Source organism: Arctopsyche grandis, chromosome 9 (assembly GCF_051622035.1).
Source record: "Arctopsyche grandis isolate Sample6627 chromosome 9, ASM5162203v2, whole genome shotgun sequence".
NCBI classification, from domain to species: domain Eukaryota; kingdom Metazoa; phylum Arthropoda; class Insecta; order Trichoptera; family Hydropsychidae; genus Arctopsyche; species Arctopsyche grandis.
This window is the reverse complement of record NC_135363.1, coordinates 17,325,042-17,340,309: the sequence shown is the minus strand read 5'-3', so window position 1 is coordinate 17,340,309 and position 15,268 is coordinate 17,325,042. Positions and strand designations below refer to the sequence as shown.

At 34.0% G+C, this 15,268-nt stretch overlaps 2 protein-coding genes across 3 annotated transcripts in view; both read left to right on the top strand.

The window, feature by feature from the left end:
- LOC143916946 (uncharacterized) overlaps nucleotides 1-15,268 on the top strand; it is a 572,328-nt gene that overhangs the window by 25,138 nt on the left and 531,922 nt on the right. The window lies entirely within an intron of this gene.
- Pgant5 (polypeptide N-acetylgalactosaminyltransferase 5) lies at nucleotides 2,101-14,405 on the top strand. Of its 2 annotated transcripts, none has more exons than XM_077437604.1 (13): nucleotides 2,101-2,198; nucleotides 3,071-3,436; nucleotides 3,971-4,178; nucleotides 4,417-4,546; nucleotides 5,879-6,045; nucleotides 6,125-6,289; nucleotides 6,764-6,917; nucleotides 7,925-8,102; nucleotides 11,340-11,520; nucleotides 12,754-12,893; nucleotides 12,963-13,196; nucleotides 13,272-13,493; nucleotides 13,572-14,405. In XM_077437604.1, exons 2-12 carry the CDS (start codon nucleotides 3,284-3,286, stop codon nucleotides 13,455-13,457), a joined length of 1,896 nt encoding a protein of 631 aa, XP_077293730.1. In that variant the 5' UTR covers nucleotides 2,101-2,198; nucleotides 3,071-3,283; the 3' UTR covers nucleotides 13,458-13,493; nucleotides 13,572-14,405. The 2 variants fall into 2 exon arrangements, with proteins under 2 accessions (XP_077293730.1, XP_077293729.1); XM_077437603.1 differs by lacking the exon at nucleotides 11,340-11,520 and adding an exon at nucleotides 8,245-8,425.

Below are 15,268 nucleotides of genomic sequence, written 5' to 3'. Positions count from 1 at the left end.
CTTGCGAGAAAGAAGTTCTCTTGGCTCCGGAACGTCAGGTCATGGATGGGACTCGGACTCGAAAAATTAGGGAGGAATTCGCACGGGCCATAAACGATGTCTGCCTATGGCAGTCGCCCACGTCCGAATACGAATTCGCCATTAGAAGAAGAAGTGTATAAAATTCTGTCATTTCATTCCTCCACAAGTTAATGGCCAATTTTACATATCAACCAACCCTTAATAAAACACAAAATTTAATTTGTTGGATTTTATTTTATTTTCCCAAAAAATATTAATTAATTATCTCTAAATGTTTATCGGTTACTATCGATTATTATCGACATCGTGGAACCGCTAAATAGAAGGAACAAGCCAATTGTAATGGTGTTGAAACATAGTCGTGAAGAAGGGTTTTCAGATCAACGAAAAATATGCAGCATAGAAATGGTAAAATACTTGGTTGTTTACATTTCGTACAGTCAACTTCAAAATAATCTACGGAGCAATCTGTAAGCCTTTACGAAGCAGTCGATCTTTTTTATTATTTTGCGATTATTCTCTAAAAATGATCAGAGATTTCAACGGCAGAGCAGTGGCGTGCCGTAGAAATCTCTTTGTTTTTATAGCATGATGTCATGTATATATAACGTACGTCGTCACTTAGTCATCTTGTATCCTGCTCGTGCACACGCAAGTAAAGCTGTGCGATAAAAACAGAAAGATTTTCACGACACGCCATTGGTCCAGAGCTCAATTGGCTATGTTTATTTTAAGATTATCTTCAAGCCATCCATTAAAGGTTTATTCATCAAGTTCTAAAAATAAATAAGTCTTTTGTATGTTTTTAAATTGGGTAAGTGGCTGAATTCCTCTCATCCTAAGCTTAATATGTACAAAAATTAGTATTACCACGAACACAGAAATAACAGTTTTGTTTTGAATAAATTAAATTTTTCACCTTGCAATTTCCGACTTGATTAATTAAATTTGTTATATTAGTAAGTTTTTCAAATAGGCGATGTCATTTTTGGAATCTTGTAATGCATCATTTTTATCCTTTAGAAACTCCAGCACTGACTCAAACAGTTTATAAAACCGATGCAAACCTTTTGATAGCCAATGAAATAGCGAGCGATCGAATTCTTCATCATTTTCAATACCAAACTGTCCAAAAAAACTCTCATTCAATTGATAATGATTATGATTATGCTTATTAAATTTATATTAGCGACTAAGTGTTGACAATGAATGACACAGTGTACATACAACTAATACACCGCTTCTTTTAATTCAGAAACCCCTGTAACATCCTATCATCGCTGGAGCACCATCACTGACAAGATATTGGTGGGAAACAGTCAAAACACTACTATTTTACATTATACAACATATGAAATTATAAAACAAGAACAAACAATTTTTCATGATTTTCCTATTTTCTCTTCTTTATGTTTCCACCGCCTTCCCTTCGGATCAATTCAGCACCCAAGCCTGCGACCGCCCTCCTGGATTGCTTCAACACCCCTTGGGGTCGTAACGTTTACTTTAGGAATCACTGATTTAGAGATGAGTACTGGTTAAGCCCAGCGTTTATAAACCAAACTGGTCTATAAAAACTAGGTTCTATCTCTGATTTATTACAACACACACATATCTATAAAAGATTTGCGTATTCAATTTTCTGATTATGAAATATGTAATGATTTAGATGTGTAATCAACTAAATGTTTATTTTATTGTAAATTCATGTATGTTGTGGAAAATTACTAGATTAACCAATCGCCCAATTAACTTTAATGACATTTTATCATATCGCCGTAGAAATTAACCGTTTCAGTTAACGCGTAAACCGATTATCAGATTTTGAATGTGTGGGACCGCTCCGAATCTCCCACAGGCTGAGCGTTTTGGCAATTCGCACACGGCCGCGTGAAAGATAATGGCCGACGTAGCGGTTCTTTTTGTGAGTGTTGTGAAAAAAATAAGGATGAACGAACATATCACACGGCCTTCGTAGGCAGACGTCGCCAAGGAGAGAGCGAGACGGAGATAGGCGCGTGGCGTGAGAGCGAGCGGCGCGGCGATAGTGTCGGCTCCGGTAGAAAGTGCGGCAGCGGCAGTGCACGCGTGTCGTTGGAGCGAGTGGCACGCATGACGCGGTCCCAGTCTGTGCAGCGCCTCTGACTCGCCGCAGCCCCATTTCGCCGGACACTCAGGTGAGGCTGCGCCCCCCGACAGCCCCCTCCACCGCCCCCCCCCGTGCGCCCCCGCCGCGTCCGTCGACAACGACCGTCGCAGTCGTGGGAATCGCAATCCCTCGCACCCCCCACCCCTTATACGTGTCCCTCTTGGTTCAACTTTCCCAGTACGTACATTCAGTTCAAATTCCGAATTTCCCGCCGAAATTCATTCGAATACTGACGCCCGAATTCCGATTAGTCATCGAGGATATTGAGAAACTGGTTCGGCGGCAGACGTGTTCCAATCAATCCCCCGTAAATAACTGGACGTGCATGCAAAGTGACATTCCTGTTAAATTACAATATTCTATTAAATCGTTCGAACGTGTATTCAATTCTGTCGATGTTATCAAATGTCATTACTGTACAATTAATCTATTGAGAACATTTTATCAAAGTTATAAGCCAGAAATGTAAAGAATTCATAAAAAGAAAATCCTATCCAAAATAGATATAATTTTTATTTTACAAAATCTTCACGATGACCTCATTTTTAAATTGACAAAAATCATATTTATTTTGCCTTTAAATTTTAAAGGTGACTTATGAAATATAATTTAATATTTGACACACCGGGTTCAAAGAGTTATCTCTAAAGGTCACATTTATATTTAAAATTGTGTTTTTGGAAGTTCCTTACAATTTTCCTGCTAACAGGAAAATGTCTTCCTAATTTCGAAGATGTTGTCATAAAACATAAAACAGAATCTTATACTACGTATTAATAAATAAGCAATTCTTGTATGTGTGTCAATTTTATTTTGGGTCCCAAGAATTTGTAAGAATCCAACATTTTACTAAAAATTTCCTTTTATCACAACTCACATTTTTACTTTTGTTGTTTCCAGATTAAAAAAAAAAGCTGCTTACATATCAAGATAATCACAAGAACTGAAAATGATATCATAGCAGTAGTAGTATCGATATACGTAGTGAAAATATGCAATTAGTGCAATTTTTTAACTGATGTAGATAGTTGTAAAAAAATTTATATTGCAGTTAGTATTTTTTTTAATTTTAAATATATCGTTAAATGAGGTTGTGAGATCGATTCATTCAAGATGTTTCGAAGTAAAATAAGGATTCACACGTGTCGCATCATCCTGCTAACGTCGCTGGTTTGGTTACTGGTCGACGTGATGCTGCTCATGTTCTACGCAGACTGCTTAGGAAGCTGGGACTGCGGCAAGAAACAAGGAGAATATGATGTACAGGTATATATACGACACGTACAATGTGTAATAATCCACTATACAAATAGATTTTTATACAATCGGAAATTATTGTGTCCGCTTTCTTTTCATCAAATCTTTGTCGTTGTGACCTTTTTGAAATTTGTAGCCATTATATTTCATTATGAAACATGTCCGTTGACTCATTGTGAATTGATCGACGTTATAACACCTGCCATGTAACATGAAAGAGCATTTCATGCATAATGTGATTTATTTGTGTGCCGATTCATATTATTACACTATTTACACCTGAAGTAATAGAAATTGACATTTGTTGTTATCGAATTTCACAATGTTCAAATATTGTCATAATAGCGTGTGCATAACTTTAATTATTGTATTATCAGGAAACTGTTTATCGTGGTAATTATATTTCCACGTTTTAGATATACATATACATTATCGCGTTCCGTTTTGTAAATGTTTCCTAATAAATAATATAGTTTCATAGCGTTTTTTTATTGTTTTTTTTATGATTATATGTTTATGCAACTATTGGTTATTGAATTTCAGATTGCTAGTCATCTCGAGTCAGATATAAATAAGGATATTAATGGGTTGAAAGGGAACGCGAAAAGGGAATCGTTGATACACGGAAGGGTTCAAGGATCGTTTGAAAACGTTTTAAACAATCACCTGGATCCGTATCCGTCTTCCAGACTCCGACGGTGGAAACCTGCTCCCATCATCACTGAACATTCTGGATCAGCGGGTGAAATGGGTGAGTTTCATCCGCGCTACATTTCACACAGGACTATAAAATATCATTAAAATTAACAATACAATTGATTATGTGCGGTTGAAAACGAAAAAATGCGTTGGCATACATTTCATATACCGTATCTCAATGAGATGTGCTTCACTGATTTTCAGTGCTAATTCCGATAGCCATGCATCGAACGTTTCTTCACTCGATAGTTAATTTTCTCACATGCGATTTTATTCCAATTTGTTTACAGGAAGAGCAGTTCATATTCCGCCCGAAAAAGAAGCCATTATGAAAGAGAAATTTAAAGAAAATCAATTTAATTTAATGGCTAGTGATATGATCTCATTGAATCGATCTTTAACTGATGTTCGGATGGATGGGTAAATGATTTCTCGTATTTGTAGTGTGTTAAGTTCTGGTAAAACAGATGAAACTGGGTCACAAATGAATAAAAAAAAATGTTGAATGCCTTTATTGTGCAACACTCGCCAAAGCACAATTAAATACGTTACAATGGATGACAAATTATCGCAACCTAGCTAAAACCATTTATACTTCTCATTCAGACTTGCTGAGCATGAATATAATAATGTACCTATTATTAAGTAAGCTTTTCAGAATATGAGCAAGTTTAGGATTTGGCATTTTTAAATTACAATTACTTTTCATATATCAATTAGTTAGATGCCACCCGCGAAATATTTGATCTTTACCTGTACGCCAGCAATTTTTAAATCAGTTGAACGTGCAAAAAAATTATTTGAACCACAATTCGAGACTCCAAGAAGTTTGTAGTAACTTTGCATGCATATACCTGTCCCGATGCACGAGAGTTTATACATTTTTTTTTTTTTTAAATCCCGAAAAATTGTTTTTTTTTTGTGTAACCGAGTCAGTCCATAGATGATGCTTCTTAAAAACATTAAATTGTGCGTTTCGGAAGATAAAGGCACCAGCGACTCGCCCGTGAGAGGCTGTCGTACAAGACGATTCATCACGCGACTCACGGGTGAGTCGCTGGTGTACAAAGGATTAATACCAGTGGCGGTTCATCTATATGGGCTGCGGGGCTACAGCCCTCCCAGTATAGTACAAATGGTGACCGTGAAAAAGTCGAAAATATTAATTTATCATGCATATATATGAAAAACGGTTAGTATATATATCAGTGGCGTGCGGTAAAACTCTCTCCCTCCGTCGTACATCCTCACTTAATTTGCGCGAGCAGGATACAACAGGAACAAGAGGAACAGGCTTTTCCTCCCATATCCTGCGCGCGGACATTAAACAAGGCTGTATGACAAAAAGAGAGATAATTTCACCGAATGCCACTGATATATATATATATATATTATATATACATAGTACCGTTTACCATGCACCCTTTTTTTTATCTTTCGACTTAAGATCTTTGCCTTCCGATATTTGCTTTTTCGACCTTTTCACATTCGGTGCCGTGAGGTAGACCTAGTATAGTACATATTTATGCTGTTTTTTTCTGCATTTGATCACCGGTATGGTCAACGAGCTACTACACCCTGATTAATCACTGCAACCTCCCCCCTATGAATTCTCACGAGCCGCCACTGATTAATACTCAATTTCATTTACATTCTAAATTAATAACGATTTTTTGGAATACAGTTTTCTATTTTTGTAGTGCAGTGTAATAAATCTTAAGCAATTATTTAAACTGGTATTATTCTTTTCAGGTGTAAAAACAAAATTTATCCTCAACTTTTACCTACTACTAGTATAGTTATTGTATTTCATAACGAGGCGTGGACGACACTTTTGAGGACCGTTTGGAGTGTTATTAATCGTTCACCCAAGCCGCTTCTCAAAGAAATCATTTTAGTTGACGACGCTAGTGAGAAAGGTAAACATGGCCAACGGAAAACTTGGCATACAGGTGTGTACAAACAAAAATAATATTCAAATTGAAAATTTTATTTCAGATCATCTCGGACGACAGCTTGAAGACTATGTCAACACGTTGCCCGTGCCGACGTATGTTTACCGAACTGAACAGAGATCAGGTCTGATCAGGGCAAGGTTGCTCGGTGCGAAGCACGTCACCGGCGATGTTATAACTTTCCTCGACGCACATTGCGAATGCACCGGTATGTATTTTATTAAACAATAGTGTTTTTATCTGGCTATTTGTAATATAAACAGCTTAAACATGGCAAATCTAATAGTAAAAATTTTATTACATTTATTTGAATATTTTTATTTTATATAAATTTATTTGAATATTCATTTGTTTTTTTATTAAATTGAACGTCACGGATTTTACGAACCAATCAAATAAACAAACATACATACAAAGTCTCTTTCGAAATTATATATTAGATTTTATATTGTTTATAGCACGGATCGTTTTCAATGAAAATGCATATTTTGCTGCGTGAGTGATTTCGTTAATTGACCAATCACTCGATCGATGATTTCTCAACAAAAATATGCTTTCATCGTTTTTTCAAAAACAGTGTGTAATTAATATTAGTATTTGCCGTGTTGCAATTGTAATTCATATTTGTTTAATTAATAATATCGTCATTGGTTGTGAATGAAATGATTGCTTCTTTTTTCAGAGGGATGGCTCGAGCCGCTCTTGGCGAGAATAGTGGAGGATAGGACTACTGTTGTTTGTCCGATAATAGATGTTATTTCTGATGAGACTTTTGAGTATATTACGGCGTCGGATATGACGTGGGGTGGTTTCAATTGGAAACTCAATTTTAGATGGTTTGTATTTTCATATACGTATGTTTTACAGTCCAAGGGTTCACTCCAGTTCGTTCATGAACGTACTAGTTCATATATACATGGCTTTAGTTTAAGTGTTAAAAGTCAAAAGTCAAAAGCTAGCTTCAATTAAACTCCCACTAGGTGTTGCATGAAACTTTTAGTTATCAAAATGGGAACTGCATTTCAACATTGCAATAATTAAGGGTAAGCATACATATGTATATAGAGGACAGGACAAACGATTGAGGATACTTGAACTTTTGCCTGAATAAACAAGTTTGTAAGCTTTCAAAACTCCAAGTATTTAAATGGTAAATTCTATGGAAACCACATTACAACGTTACTTTCATTTCCATTTCCACTAATATTAAAAATAATGCAACCCAGAGTAAGCAGTCATATGTCAGTTTGTACTTTTGTGTATAATATAACTGGCCAGATTGGTTTGTGTATAAACAAACAAGTATGTTCTTGAACGAATAAAATTGTACACTTGGACTGTAACATGTTTAATTCAATATAAGCCTTTTTTTTTTTTTTTTTTTTTTGAAGATTAAGATTTCAACAGTGAAAATCGTTTATAATGATAATGCTAAGGGTAAAATCACACAGGGAAAAATGGCAAGTCGTGTGCTTGACTCCCTGCTATGGGGGTTCTCCTACATTTCTTCAAATATGGGATACAAAATTATACTGAAAACACTCTAGGGGGTAATTTTGGGACGATGTGTGCTGGGCATGTCACATTTTTTTCGCATGTTTAAAAATATCTATGGAAAACCATGTGCCGCGTTAATTCCTATGTGATTTCTCCCTAAATATGTTAATATGAAATAATGTTTTTGCACTGACGAAATGCTATGCATTTTCTTTCTTATCAAATACGGAAATCTAATCGGTTTGGTATTTATCTGTCGATAATATTTGTATTCTACATATTTAGTATGAATCATTCATCATGAAATCTGAGGGTTTTCTTGAAAATTAATGAAATCTTCTCGTAGGTATCGCGTTCCAGAACGAGAGATGACAAGACGAGGCGGCGACCGTACGGCCCCGCTCAGATCACCAACAATGGCGGGCGGTCTGTTCGCCATCGACCGTGACTATTTCTATAAGATAGGATCGTACGACGAGGGCATGGACATATGGGGCGGGGAAAATCTCGAGATGAGCTTCAGGGTATACCAGCACTTACTTAAAATCTACCCATATCGTATTACTTACTCTCAATGTTTAAAAATTTGCTTTTCTTTAACATTTTCATCGATTTTATTATTAAATTGTTGTTGTGAACACACGTGTGCTTGGATCGTAACAATAGGTGTGGCAGTGCGGAGGTATACTCGAGATTATACCTTGTTCTCATGTGGGACACGTGTTCAGAGACAAGTCCCCTTACACATTCCCCGGCGGAGTCAGTCGAATCGTTTTGCACAATGCGGCACGTGTCGCTGAAGTTTGGATGGACGAATGGCGAGATTTTTATTACGCCATGAACCCAGGTTGGCAACCATGCTATGGATATATCGAACAGTGTTCTATTTGACACTTCATAGATAACAAATTTGACTTTTATATTACATACTTCGCTAATTTTAAATTTACACGTCGAACTAAAGTTTTATGATTTCATTCTGAAGATTATTCCGTACTGTATAGCCTCAGTTTAATGATTTTTCATTTTTATGTATAACTTTTGTATGTGTTATAGGGGTGGAGTTACATTGATTGAATGATCTATTTGTAGCAGTTTATAGTTTGGATTTAAACTAACAGCCATAAGGCGAAAACACACCGAGTGGTGCGGGACGTCACGTCTTTTAGCTCACCGCTGTGACTTTTTCACAGTGGGGGTTCCCCAAACCGAATTCGGGTGAAGTTGCATGTGCCGAGTGCATATTTTTAGAAGCTCGCACGTGTAAGCAAGGATAAAATATCACCAAAACACTTCAGGGGGTGATTTTTGGGACTGTGAACCATGTATATGGGCTAGGGGTTGATTTAAAAGTATCTAAAAAAAAAAAAACACGTACCACTCAGTGTGTTTTCGCCCATAATCTACTATTGAATAGCATAAGGATTCCTTTGATGCTTTTTTTTTTTTACTTTACCGTCTCGATGACTAAAAACTATTAAAAATTGATCGAAGATCAATTATATTGCAATCTTAATAAGATCTAGATTGTAGTTTTCAACTTTTTTTCGCATATAAATTCATTAAATTGAGGATATACCGTATTTGCTTCTTTCGTGTTATCTATGATCTCATTATATTTTATTTTGTTACTTATTCTTCTCTTGATTTACTCTTATCCTTATTTTATTTTTATATAATTTTCTTGAAACTTTTAACTTCATAACACTTATTGTTATCCCTGTTATTTTACAATATATTCCTATATATTTATGTCACTTTTATCGTTGCTGCCAAAATTTGATATTTTTTGCTGAACCCAGCGGCAACTTGCTTTTAAAACTTTCCATCAAGTTCAATGAAATTCTAATTACTCTTCAGATGCACGTAAACTCAAATATATCATTGCTTTAATACGAATCAAATCGCTTGCATATTCAAAATAAAAATGACAGATTCAAAGTGACCTAAAAATAATCCGTGGATGATATAATTTACACCCACATTTCACGCTTTTATACCTATTTTAATTTTGCATGGACTTTCATCTCTCTTTTCATTTGCATACTTAAGCCTTCTCTGTTATTTCTGTTGAGCGTAAACAAAGAGTTCATTTCAAAGTGACGTAAAAGAAAATGTGTCCTCGTATTTATTTATCCTTTGACGAGTTTTGGAAAGGTAGAATGTAGTGGGTAACATGGCATAATAGAAATAACATGCTTCTAATTCATTTTATATCATTAATTTTTACTAATCAATGATGTGCATTATCCATTGCTCTAACATTAAATATAGTATAATTTATAAGACTAATATAACCTCGCATATATGCAGTTTTGATTTGCTGATATATACATATATATTATTATATATTTTCTAACATCATTCATCCATCCAAAAAACGAGAACAATCATTAATCATACATTCACTCACATATACAATTCAAATTTATAAACACCCATTTAGCCATTAACTTTTTTTCCATACTTTGATTAACGATTTGAGTGTCACACAACATTGTAAGTAGTAAAAAAATATTATTATGCTTTTTTCAATTGACTGATATTTAATGACACTTAAATGGTTGGTTTATGAGCTACATAAATTTTCAGGTTAGAAAAGTTAGTCTGACTTAAAGTAAATTTTATTACGGGTGGGAATTATCAAGATCTCAAAAAATGGTAAATGATACAGTAAAAAATGGGCATTAGCACCACAATGAAACATCATGTCCAAAAAATATGTTTTGAACCTGAAAATGGACTGCACGGTATAAAAACAATTTCCGAATTAAGGTCCGTTTATACATCCAGCACTGCACGTCAACAACTCAACAGAACCCTGCACGGAAAAGACGACTTCCATTCATACTATACAGCACTGCACGTTCATGCTTATTTTGTACGAGTGCAAGACAAAATCGACTTACATATGCATTACAGAATGTAGAACAAAATAGTCATATGCACATGGCAACACTTTCGTTATTACAGGTGCACTCACCACTATGACGTCACGTCATGCGTGAATAAAAAAAAAACCGGTCCTACTTGATACGTTTCGCTGACATGTACTGCTGTATAATATGAATAGATTGTGTCGGTTACTGCTGTTTCGGAATACACATTACGGAAGATATGAATATGTCCATATAGAATGTACTAAAGAATATTTTTCGTACTGCTATTTACGTGCAGTTGCCGGCTTGAGCTGAACTGTTATAAACGAACCTTTATATTTCACTTGACAAAGGCATCAAATGATAACTATGAATTAAATTAATAAATCAATTGTGAATCATTCATCATGTTTTGTCAGAATATGTACGTAATCAATATATGTATCTTAATATTTTTATTCAAAACTCAAATTTGCAATCAGTTTTGAAAACGATTTTTTTTTATTTGTCTAAGAAATGGCATTTTTTCTTGTCATGTTAAAATTGTATTGTCGTGCTGAAATATTTCCGTTTTTTTTTTTAATTAAAATACATATTGGGATACATTCACCGACAATATTGACCATATCATACATCTCTATCAAGATTGTGGCTTATTACAAATGTTATTAATGTTGATTACTAACAATGTTTTTTTTTTTTCAAATCTGAATAATAATATATTACACATTTTTTTGGCAGGGAATTTGTACTAATATATATAATTGTTTACATTTGATTTGATTTTTTTATTATTCATGTACTTGCTTGAGTATTTATTTTGTGTGGTACGCCGTGTGGGGTGAAGTTTAACAATGTGGCATGCTTGATTTGGGGCCACAGGTGTGGATGTGCGGAGGCACTTTGGAGATTGCGCCGTGCTCGCACGTGGGGCATGTTTTTAGAAAGTCGACCCCGTACTCATTTCCCGGCGGAACGAGTCGCATTGTCAATCACAACAATGCGCGTCTTGCCGAAGTCTGGCTTGACTCGTGGAAGAATTTCTACTACAGTATTAATCCAGGTTTATAAAGACTAATCCTTTAACTCGTTGTGTCGTTTTCATACTAAGTCAATGTTTTTTCAAGTTTTTTTTTTTTTTGTCGTTGCTACGTGTGTAATGTTTTTCCTTCGTATTCGATCTCCTATACGTACGCTTGCTATCAATTTCGAACTGTTTCGTCTGTCATTTTTGTGCTAATGTTACGGTTATCAACTCACTTCACTGCATCCCATACATTTACATCCCATAGTAAAACTGATCCCTATACATCTACATACATATATCCCTATAGTGTTTTTGTCTAGCTTCCCCAACTTGAATCTATTTTTTGAATCTTGAACCTAACCTAACCTCACCTTGAATCTGGTTTTTGAACCCAACCTCCGCACCTGGAATCTGTTTTTTGAATCTTGAAACTAACCTAACCTCCCCATCTTGAATCTGTTTTTTGAACCCTAACTTAATTTCCCCACCTCAAATACATATGTTCTTTTCAATCTAGGACCTATCGTAACCTCCCCATCTTGAATCTGTTTTTTGAATCTTGAACCTAACCTAACCTTCCCATCTTGAATCTGTTTTTTAACCTAACATATCCTTCCCGCTATGAATATGTTTTTTTATATCAATTTGAATACCAGGACGTTGATAACCGTAACAAAAATGCTATCATGTTGAAAATTCATTGGCTTTATATTGGTTTGTGATTAGGCTTAACATTGATTACAATTTTGGAATGTGTTTTCATTGTTCCAGTTTCAATTTTTCCAAAATTGTAATTTATATATGTCAGTATTTTAATTAATTTGATCAACTAACAAGCTTTTTTTGAGGACGTAAAGTAGAATTAAAATGTATACTAATGCAAAATTACATATAGTATAATTTTTCAGTTTCATGTTTATTAATTTATTCATCTATTCATAATTTTGTCACTTTGTCTGTCATTTAAAATCAACAATAATTTTTTTCTGATCATCGTATCATTGCTTAAAATTATAATGGCACGTTTTGAGATGTTTTTCTATGAATAATGGCTACTATTTTTTTTATTTTGAATCTTTGGAATTTTATTATATACTAGCCATATTTTATACAAAAAAAAATCTCGTATACTTGTTTATTAATCATATATTTTCATTTTGCAAGCATGTTTTTTCAAGTTTGCTTGTCATTTGAATATGTCATTTTTTTGTGATTTAAGTCATTATTGCATAATAAAAAATATTACATAAATTTTTTTCAACAATTTAGGTGCCCGTATGGTACCGGTTGGTAATATAACCGAACGACGGGACTTACGAGATAAATTAAAATGTAAAAGTTTCCGTTGGTACTTGGAAAATGTCTATCCTGAAAGTCAAATGCCGCTCGACTACTACTACTTGGGAGACGTAAGTCCAAATCAATCAAAATTGCTTTTCATACGGTGCTTCAAGGTATAATGTGTGAGCCTTTTGTAGATTCGAAACGTCCAAACCCAAAATTGTCTCGATACAATGGGTCACAAGTCCGGAGAAAACGTCGGCATATCATACTGCCACGAATTGGGCGGCAACCAAGTATTCGCCTATACTAAACGGCAGCAGATAATGTCTGATGACAATTGTCTGGACGCTGCCAGTCCGCAGGGTCCAGTGAAGCTCGTGCGCTGTCACGGCATGGGCGGTAATCAAGCCTGGACCTATGATAATTTGGTACTTTAACGTCTAATCCGATTGAATTTCTTCCGTATTTTGTGTTGAATTCATAGTAATTGCTGTTGATTTCAGACCAAGTCGATTAAACACAGCAATACACAGTCGTGTCTGCAAAAAGCAGACTCATCCGAACCTCAAACACCAGTGCTGCGACCGTGCACTGGTGATTCCGGTCAACAATGGCTGATGGACACGAAGTTTAAATGGCAAGCCGACGGTGGAAATGCTGCCAAACAACACAACGGACATGGTAGCTAGTCACAGCCGTACACATTCACTGAATGTTAACATGATGTAAGAGATTGGTGTTTGTATAAACATAATGTTTTATTATATTTGCCGAGTGATATTTATGTTTATTTTTCATTTCAGAAATCATGTGATTCTTTGAACTGTCTTCCGAATTGTAAGATTATTGCTGTATTGACGCAAAATTTGTATAAAAAATTCGTTTATGATCTTTTTACTATTGAAAAACTTTTATTATTAATGAATCTTTAATTCTGATGATAGTAAACGCCAGCTTAGTTATCAGTGCTTGAAATATATGGATAAAAATGGGATGCTTTTGAATTCTGAAAAATTTTCATGTTCAGAATTTGCAGAAACAAGTATCCTGCTTGATCTTAAATGTGACGGATTAATTCATTTCAAGCTCTCAAAATATAACGATTTTAATTGAACTACGACAAAATTCCTTACATTTATAAATCATCAATTATTTTTCCATATTAGTTTTATCTCTATTTTATTATTATTACAAATTTACATTCCCATATTCCGTTCAGAATCTTATCTGCATTTACAGTTTTGTACTGATATATTCATAATTGACTTAGTAAATATAAAAATTAATGTGAAATACGATATAATAATGATAATTCTTATGTATTTATACCGAATTCCTAAATATAACTGTACTTTTGTATATAAAATATTTCCGACATTGGGTACATATTAACGATTTTTTTTTATACCATATATTTAACTATAAATATGACCGCTTTTTATGGATGGCATAATATCACATTAAAAATACACATTAAATAAATGTACGCGTCGAGAAAGTAAATGTAATTTTTGGTCGTCTATTCGTGTACGTTAACGCTTTCGTGCCGATGCGCACTTACATATGTAATCTTCGAAGACTTGCCTTGATATATGTTTCGATAATGTACAATTTGTACGGTGAATAATGTACAGTACAAAAAAAAAATTCGATTGATTTTAATTACATATGTATTAATTATGATCGTCCAATTGACCAAGTATTTATTACACAATTGACTATATGTTTTGTATGTGCTTCGAGGAGGTTAAGTTAAATGTGCGTTCCGTACGGTTTTTATAAACGATATATATATATATATATATATATATATATATATATATATATATATATATATATATATATATATATATTCATTTGGTCTTTTTTACCTCTAGTTTTAATTAGCAAATCGGTTTATTAATTCATTGTAATTTTTGGACAACTACATACATACATACACCACTCACATAGAAATTGTATGGAAATTTCTAATTTTAATTCCATCAGTATTTTTATTTTCATTAACAGCTATGATTTTTTTCTCTTTTTAATTTATATGTAAATATATATTTAGATTTAGTTCAAAAAGAATTTATTGTAAAAATTGTAGATATATTTAATTTTAAAACTTATTTTTTTAAGATAATATTTGATAATTCTAAATTAATTATTTTCGCATCCTCGTTTATTGCCTGCCATTTTATTAATTTTTCAATTTACATCAACAATCTGCCCTTTCATTGCGTTCGACAACTTTGTAAATAAACACTTGCTAAGTGTATGCATGTTACTGTAATGAAAGTGGTTTAAATATAATGTGTCTTTTAGTAATTTTTAGATGTTAATTATATTCGTTGTAAATAATGATTTGTCTGTTTATTTTTCGGTCTACATTTATCGAAATTGTTGTATACATGTATTTATATCAAAAATTCTTCATCCATGAAAAGTTAACAACTAAGTTACATTTTCATTGGTTAAATTAATATTAACCTCGTGTCTTGTTACGAATAGGTTA